This window comes from Mytilus trossulus, chromosome 3, assembly GCF_036588685.1.
Source record: "Mytilus trossulus isolate FHL-02 chromosome 3, PNRI_Mtr1.1.1.hap1, whole genome shotgun sequence".
Taxonomy (NCBI): Eukaryota; Metazoa; Mollusca; class Bivalvia; order Mytilida; family Mytilidae; genus Mytilus; species Mytilus trossulus.
The window spans coordinates 22278222-22287558 of record NC_086375.1 but is presented as its reverse complement, the minus strand read 5'-3'; the positions used below and the strand labels follow the sequence as shown (position 1 = coordinate 22287558).

The 9337-nt window shown below is 31.5% G+C and overlaps 1 protein-coding gene across 1 annotated transcript in view; it reads right to left on the bottom strand.

Moving 5' to 3' along the window:
• Positions 1-4998: 4998 nt before the first annotated feature.
• The window catches only part of LOC134710514 (glycogen phosphorylase, muscle form-like), a 28571-nt gene continuing 24232 nt past the window's right edge, over positions 4999-9337 (bottom strand). The window contains exons 14-16 of the mRNA XM_063570885.1: positions 9145-9279; positions 8565-8631; positions 4999-8105 (exon numbers count right to left, since the gene is read on the bottom strand). Coding sequence (XP_063426955.1) covers positions 7920-8105; positions 8565-8631; positions 9145-9279 — 388 coding nt within the window. The 3' untranslated portion in view covers positions 4999-7919. The remainder of the gene's footprint in view (positions 8106-8564; positions 8632-9144; positions 9280-9337) is intronic.

The window sequence follows — 9337 nt, the reverse complement described above, 5'->3', positions numbered from 1 at the left end:
CAAGGAACAAAAGAAGAATGTGTCTTTGATTGTTGTCAGAATGCTCAATCTAATCATGTGTTTAGATTTTGATTTTGAGTCCATTTTTTCATATCAGGGTTCAAGGGGTCCGAAATTAAGAAAATGTTTAATTTGAATTATAATTCATGTCCTATAGGATAACTTTAATTGGTGTATGGGTTCTTTGCTAATTCTACATGTCTATCAGGTAGGGTGTAACTCTCATCGACCTCATTCCATGGATTTATATTAAAGTTATGTGGTAAGATGGTCAATATCTTATCTCAGATATTATAAGCAGTCTGTCAACTGTATTTGGTGAATGGAATGAATTTTAGCTTTCCAATACTCGGCTTTGTGCGTTCCTGATGACCGAAAGCGCTTCGGACGTTTAAAAGGAGTAGGTTCAGTAAGACCCCTTTTTGGTCCCATAATATAGCAGTTTTACAAAATTGTTAAAATGTAAACTTTTAGTTCTTTATTTGACAGTAAAATGCTTCTGCTTCATAAATATGGACTGTTTTTGACGATATAATGCTCATATATTGGGTACTAGCACCACTAAGTCATGCTAAATTACTGAAATCTTCATAGTTCTAGCCTTTTAGTTAAATTTTAGACAGTTTTCGTGTAAAATGAAAGTGGCCGCATTCGTGTTCATCCTTAATATTGAAATGTAAGTTGTATTTTACGATAATAAATAACATATATAAAGGTTGAGGATGAACACGGATGCGACCACTTTCATTTTTGACAAAAACGATCCGAAAAGTGACATTTTTCGGCATATTTGGTAGTTTTTTTCATATTTCAGCCTAAATCGGTACGTTTTTTTATGACTAAATCAGTTAAAATCTTTCACAGAAACTAATTGATTCAAATAAAATAGACACTTAAGTGTTTAAAAAGTGGTCAAAATCTTTCGTCAAATGAACCTGAAATTTGAGGCCAAAATCGGCCCTTACCGGACCTACTCTGGTTTTGGTTTGATTGTAAGGTGTACATGTTTTTGCGGTAGGTCTATTTCTCAGATATCATAAGCAATATAGCCACTATAATGGTATGGATAATTATAAAGTGTACTTAGCTGACTGGCCAGTTTAATCTGCCCATGACCTCAATCTCCTTGTTCATAAGGCAATGTTCTGTTTTGTTTGGTCTATTTCTCACGTACTGTAATCAATAGGTCAAGTATATTTGGTTTATGGAATAATTGTAAATAGTTATCAAAGGTACCAGGATTATAATTTAGAACGCAAGACGCGCGTTTCGTCTACATAAGACTCATCAGTGACGCTCATATTTAAATAATTATAAACCAAACAATTTCAAAGTTGAAGAGCATTGAGGATCTAAAATTCCAAAAAGTTGTGCCAAATAAGGCTAAGGTAATCTATGCCTGGGATAAGAAAATCCTTAGCTTTTCGAAAATGTAATGTGCTCATGTCTGGCAGGTTTTTTATGACCTTGACCTTATTTTCAAGGTTCATTGCTAAATGGTAGGTTTATGTGATTGTGATAATTTATCAGTTTCTATAAGCAAAAGGTCAACTATTTTTGATATATAAAAAGCAGAATAACAAATATACCAAACATGGTGAAAAATTTCAAAACGGAAAGTCTGTAATCAAATAGTAAAATCTAAAAACACATCAAACGAATGGATAACAATTGTCATATTTCTGACTTAGCATATAAAAGGATTGATTGTAAGGTCATCATGTTTTGTTATCTGGACAGGTTGATATTACCTCCACCTTATGTCATAATTCATTTGTCAATGTTTAGATTTTGTTGTTTAATTTGTTTGTCAGGTAATATGAGCGATATGACATCAATATTTGGTGTAAATAATAATTATAAGGTATACATGTCCGTTAGACATGGTCCCTCTTACCATGACTTGATTTACATGGATCTTTACTAATGTTTAGTGCATGTTATAATACCTTAATATTACAGACTGTCAACATAAATTTAATCTTTAGTAAAGCAGGCAAGACATTTCAGCGTGTGCCTTTTTGTTTTCTAAATGTTACTAAGATTTTTGCTGATTCAGATATAATAAATTTAGTAACTTGATTGACTGTTGTGCATGCATTGTTATATTTTAGATAGACATGAATTTGCTGTCAAATATTGAATCAAAATCTAAATTCAAACCTGTATAATGCTTGAATAGAGTTTCCATACTCGCCACAAATGTCCAGGGTTCAACCTTTGGGGTCATATCAAGCTGCGTCCTACCGAGTATTTTGGGTTTTAGTTTGTAACCCGGAGTTGTTTTCTGTCAATTGATTTGTGACTTTTGTACACCGGTATTCCACTGTTGCCTGTATTCGTTAATCAATATTAAGCTACCAAAAGACAGTGCTCTTTTTTAAATGTTACCTTATAATATGTAAATACTATGTAAAGATAACAGTCCAACAATTCAGGTTCTATGAAGTCTCTATTGTTACTGCATAATGAATGTGATTAGATATGCATTGTTTTCCGCCAGTAATGTATGATGCAAGACATATAAAAAAAAATGATCCATGTAAAAAGTGAAATCACAAAAATTCTGAGCTTGGTGGAAAATCAATTCGGAAAGTCCATAATCACATGGCAAAATCAAATAATAAAACGCATCAAAAACGAATGAACAAGAACTGTCATATTCCTGACTTGGTACAGGCATTACCAAATGTAGAAAATGGTAGATTAAAACTGGTTTTATAGCGCCAACCCTCTCACTTTAATCACAGTCTCATCAAATTCCGTTATATTTACATTGATGTGTTAACTAAACAGACAATGATCAAAGTCAGATGGACCTTGCCAGCCAATATGCGATAGTTCCATACAACAAATATAGCTTGCCATTTAGTTGCAGTAACTTACGATCAAACATACGGTAGGCATGAAACTTCACATGATTAAATGTGTAAATGAGGTTAAAGTCAGACAAGTCCAAACAGTCGGACATGTACAACTTGCAATTATTACATACACCAAATATAGTCGACTAATTACTTATTGTAATTGACATAAGGCCTCAAACAGGAAACCATAACCCTTGATCACTGATGATTGAAATGATATCTATGGCAAGTGAACCCTGTCGAACAGACAAGAAGACCTTGCACAGAATCATCTACACCACACTTAGCTATAGCATTACTCAATATGTGTAGGTAGTTCACATGACAAAGAAGTTATATACTTTTTCAAGCTGATCCAGGAAAAGAATGTCAACGGTAGACATATTAAAGACACGAACTTTGTAACATAATGCACCTACATACATGGAATGAAGCATCTGGGTCTTCTAATTTCATATATATATAAATCTTCAAACACACAGTTTTACACTGTAGCCACTGATGCTATCTACATCGCTGGGTCTATGATGGGGGAGACAAACGTAATTCAAAGAAAGACGAAAATCCATCATGTTCATTAAACATTTTTTTAACATGTTGAATGTTAGAGGTGTACCTGTGAGTATGTGAAAGGCAGACTTCTTATATGTTCAGGTATTTTACATTCAATATTTTATGGAAATATTCTTTATAAAGCACAAAAATATCAGTATTCACCTCAAAAGCTAACAATACCTTTAAATAGACTTATCAAGAAGAGATATAGTTTCGATACGATTGTCAGGTCATTAAAGATTGCATATTTTGGCTTTAATATTGATTCACTTACAGGGTTTTTGCATCGGAACTAAACACATTTATTTAACAAGAGGCTGTCACAACGACAGCAAACCGGATTTATTAACATTTATTTATGTCCTGGCAATATCTAAAGAACCATTACTGATGAATGGTTAAAGTGAATATCTTCAATATCAAATTTAAACTCCATTTTGTCATCAGTATCAACATTTTAAAATTTGTAAAGCTTAAATTGAATGGTTCATGAGTAAATGTAACAACGTGAATGGAAACGCAATTTTACGATCTTTTCACTCCTGAACGGTAAAAGTCAAAATCGTCATTATTGAACTTGACCTCTATTTTGTCATCAGTAACAACATTTAAAAATTTCAAAAGCTTTGGCTGAATGGTTCATGAGAAAATGCACTGACACGACTGGAAACTCCATTTTTCAATCTTTCAAGAACTATAACTCCTGAACGGTAAAAGTCAAAATCGCCATTATTGAACTTGACCTTCATTTAGTTGTCAGTAACAACATATTGCTTTGGTTGAACGGTTCATGATATAATGCACCGACAACATTTGATTGCAGCCCGCCTGCCCGGCCCGCTGTACATCCACAAATCAATAACCGACATTTTTGTCACAAAATCCGGCTAAAAACCAGTTGTTGGCATGACATGGGTTATGTTCTTCTCATATATGTTATGTTGGTATGATACTAAACCTTCTCACGGTGAGGATTGTGCCTGATATTCATATGATGAAGACATAATTTTTCGATCAGTTTTTTTGAAGTCTGGAGCTGGCATGTCAGTTAACTGCTAGTAGTCTGATGTGTATTATGCATTATTGTAATTTTGTTTATTTTCTTTGGTAACATCTTCTAACATCAGACTTCTCTTGAACTGAATTTTAATGTGCGTATTGTTATTGTATGCGTTTACTTTTCTGCATTGGCTAGAGGTACAGGGGAGGGTTGATATCTCACAAACATGTGTATCCCGACGCATTTTAGCGCCTGCCCCCAAGTCAGGAGCCTCTGGCCTTTGTTAGTCTAGTTTTTAGTTTCTTGTGTACAATTTGGAGTTTAGCATGGTGTTCATTATCACTGAACTAGTATATATATTTGTTTAGGGGCCAGCTGAAGAATGCCTCCGGGTGTGGGGATTTCTAGCTGCATTGAAGACCTGTTGGCGACCTTCTGCTGTTGGCTGCCCTATGGTTGGGTTGTTGTCTCTTTGGCACATTCCCCATTGCCATTCTCAATTTTATGAAATATCAATTATATGGCACTATTATAAGTTTTATTGTTTGTGGAATAACAAAATAACTAAATAAGGACTCAACAGTATCACTATTTTTTTAATTGCATGTTTCAATTATGCACATTTACAAATAGAATATTAAATAAAATAACAATCCTAACGTATGAATACAAATTTACATCAAGCATGCTACAGTAAAGTAAAAAGAGAATGCAGACAGGAATGATGTTGTATCACACAATCAGGATTTATAGCATAGCACAATATCCTACTTGTCTTATCAGACTAAAGGCTGGCCCTTTCTGGGTTTCCAGTACAAGAACTGATTTTTATAAACCTTCTATAAAACTGGTACTTGGAGGATTTAAAGTCTGAGATCTTAACCTTTCTGGCTAATCAAGGACATAAGCCTTGAATTTGTAAGATCTTTACCTCACTAATCCAACATGTCTCACAAAAACTGAATCCAGCTTTAATTGAATTTCTAACACAACATCCTGCTGATGCTAAAAGACATCCATTTTGGGATTTAAAGCATATGGTCCTATCAAAGTCCTGACTAAAGGATTGCCACCTTGTTTTTGTAGAATTTACAGCACTTTGTCCTGCTCTTATTACCCTTGTCATAGGTTGATACTCTGTTTTTATAGGATTAACAATACATGATCATTAAATATTGGTGTCTTTTAATCTATTGCAATGATTCTCTAGTTCAGTTTGGGTTTCGTTAAAACATACTTGCTTATGTAAATAAACAAAAGGATCAAGTTAAAGTTATAACAACCTAACATGATCCTCCCCAATGTTTCTCTACGACAAATTTTACAAACAAATTAAAAGACTGAGAATTCAAAAAACCTTAAATTGATCAGAAATGTCATATTTTGCATCAATATCTTGTTTCCTCAGAAAATATAACAAATTCAAATCATTCTTTGGTTCTATCATTTTAGGTATATTTTCAATAAGTACTAGTAAATTTATCTAAGGATTTCATACAAACTGGTATTCTGGTATGTAAAAATACTCTAAAAACTAATACAATTAAACATTTCCCATAATAATTACTTGTGTATAAACTGATTCAATAATTACTACAAACGACCATACAAAATTTATATATTGCACATCTATCAAAAAATCTTTATTTAATCTACTTCATCCTATTACTTTTAATAAAAGTTATAAAAAAAAGTTTAATAAATACAAACAATTTGGATATTTTTTGGTTAAGAATCTGTACAATCTGCAACTTTCTTCCTTCATAAATAACAACTACCAGCTCAATATAGCTAATGGAGTGTAAATTGTTGATAAATACAATCTTAATAATCATTCAATTTTAATCATAATAAATGATATTTTAAGATAATTTTTTCCCACAAAATGTGTATGTATTAAATCATGTCAGTAAATAATTCTTTAACAAGGAAAATAACATAACAAAATAAATAAAACAAATAGCAAAATTAAAGCTATGTGAAAAATCTGACATTTAAAATTTAAAGGCAGATTTTTTTCATTTTTGCTACTCAATAAAATTATTAAATTGTTCTTTAATATGTTAATTCAGACTGGAATTCGATATATTTTAATTCTTTAAAATAAGAATTATTGTGTGACAGTAGATCTTTATATGCTTAAGAAATATAGGTTCCTCTTGGTGTGATTTTATTGTATAAAAACTTGCACCAAAACTGAATCTTTTTTTATAACAAAAAAAATAAAACAATTAGAAAAACAAAACAAAAATCTAAACAGCAACTTTAAATATCAGATTGCCATGCAGTGGATTGGTTTTCGTGGCTTTGAGGTAAAAAATAAAATATTAAATTATGCAAATTGTATTAAATACATGGGTATTATTGTAAACATTCTTAACATCAACACAAAAAAGGGTGAATTAAATTTGCAAATACTTTACTATCAGACAATCAATGAAATATACAAATGACAGATAGTCATTTTGATAAGAACTTGATTTTCTGAAGATGGACATGCTTAAAACAACATAAAACTAACTATTAAAATAAAAATTATATATGTAGTTATATAAACTTTTTATGCATACTTGGAAAAAGTGACATACTGGCAAAAATAAATAATGCTTTATAAACAAAATATTTGTTCTCTATCTCAAGTACCCTCCTTTAGTTCTTTATTATTATTCCTAATCTTTGGTAAACACAGTTGAGACACTTTTAAAAAAAATAATTTTAAACTAAAATATGTAATGAGAACTGTGATTGGCATTTTTGTCATGTATATATTTAATATAAATATGCAAAATTATCGCTTTTTTAGGGGGGCAAACTTTGTCAATCTGACTTTGAAAATTCCTCCATAATGAACATGTGTGGCTTTCTTTTTAAAGTAATTTACATACAACCATAAATGCCAGTTGAAGAATTTGTATCAAAGTCTAAATACTACATCATTTTTTCTGAACGTAATGCTATTTTTCATCTGAGGTATGTATTTCCAATTGACTTTAGGGTGTATTCCATTCCTGGACACGTAGAAAATTACTACTACATTAAATCAACTTCCATGAAGCAAAAAACTTTGATTGTAAGTTTCAACTTATTTGGTATCTAACTGCCTTCAAACAAGTAATTGCAATCCATCTTTACCGTGTAAAAAGCACTGGGATCAGACATTACATGCAAATGGTAATACTGGCATCACATCAGATATTTCGTTTTGATCTTACAGTGTCACAATTTTTAAAATAAAATGTACAAAACAAAAGCAGACATTGAATCATTAATCTCTAATTTTATTAAAGGGGAATAACTCTAATGCAAACATTTGCCATCCCAACATCACTGAAACGACTAAACCACAAGATATTGGCAAGCAAAAACAAATAGCACTTATAAAATAAAAGATTGACATCCCCTTGCATAAAATCTAAACATGTCACTTTCGTTTGAATGATTTATAATCTATATATCAAGTCTATAATCAGATCCGAATGTCATCAATACAGTTTTGTTTATTTTTTAGCTGCTTTCGAATCTAAACCAAAATCTTCTGGTGTCTCGTGTGGAGCTGGCAGTTTAATATCATTTGGTTCTACTCCCCAGATGTCTTTGGCATATTCAGAAATTGTACGATCACTTGAGAATTTCCCTGAGGAGGCAATGTTCAGCAAGCACATCTTGGCCCATTCCAGTGGGTCCTGTTGACAAATAAAAATAAAAACATGAGTAAGCTAATCGATAGATACACATAAATATATAATGACTTTTTTTTTTGGTTGACTTTGTTTCTGCTGCTCCATTACTTTCTATTTGGAAACTTGGATAAGGGGAAATAAACATTTGTAGCATTTAGATTACAAAAATGTTGTTTTTTTCAGTTATGTGATAAAAAGTTAACCAAGACAATGACAAGTTTGCAATAACTTAAAGAGAAGTGCTTAAAAAAATTGTATGAACTGATCACTTTAACTCCATGCTGGCATACAGAAAAAAAACAAAAAACTTAAACTTAACATTTGTCAAAGAGAATTTTGCAAAATTAAATTTTCTCCAGTGATACCTGTGAAACTGATCCCTCTTTAAAAAGAAACCTGTTAAAACTGAATTCTTGGTATAAAAATGAACTTTATCAGGTAATAGGTAAACAATGTACATACCCTGAACACTTCACTAACTCTATCCTGGCACTTTATGTAGGATTCAAAGTCTTTACACAACATAAACCTGTAAATAACAACAAAAATCATTTTAAATCATACTCTTGTGGATTGTGCTGTTTCCAACAGTCAATGATGAGCTGCCAATATATGTCTACTTAAGTTTATATAAATTTACTTTTGAAAAAAAGAGTACACACAAATATCTTATTATAGCTTGTACTTGTAAATTTCAGGATAAAAAACTTCCCCATAGCAGCATATGCATTTCATATGATGGGTAGAGCAGACAAGCTTGAAGTTTTTCCCATCACAGTGAACAGGTGGACAAATAAATGGATAATTCATTTACAACAAAATGTAATGTGTTTTTGGTTGAACGGTTGCATTAAGAGCTGCCTAGAAAAACAAATGTCTTTTATTTTTATGAATTAATCGTTTTAAACAAATGCTACTTTTGATATTTTAGTATAATGGTAAACATGGCTTATTCATAATTTTTTTATGATTAACATAAGAAATGGAATACAGCTGTTGCTATTCACAACGTTGAAAAATATCTATGTCATTATTAACCTACCTATCAGTATGCATGATGTTGTTGTAGATATCTTTGAACATGTTTGGATCTTCTGGAGAGAAATAACCATTGTTGATTTGATCCAACAACTGTTTCAATTCACCATTCTTCTCATAAAACTCTCTTGCGTTGTACCTAAATTAACAAATAAATAACAAAATAAAATTAACTATTGTTCATTGCATAAAACAAA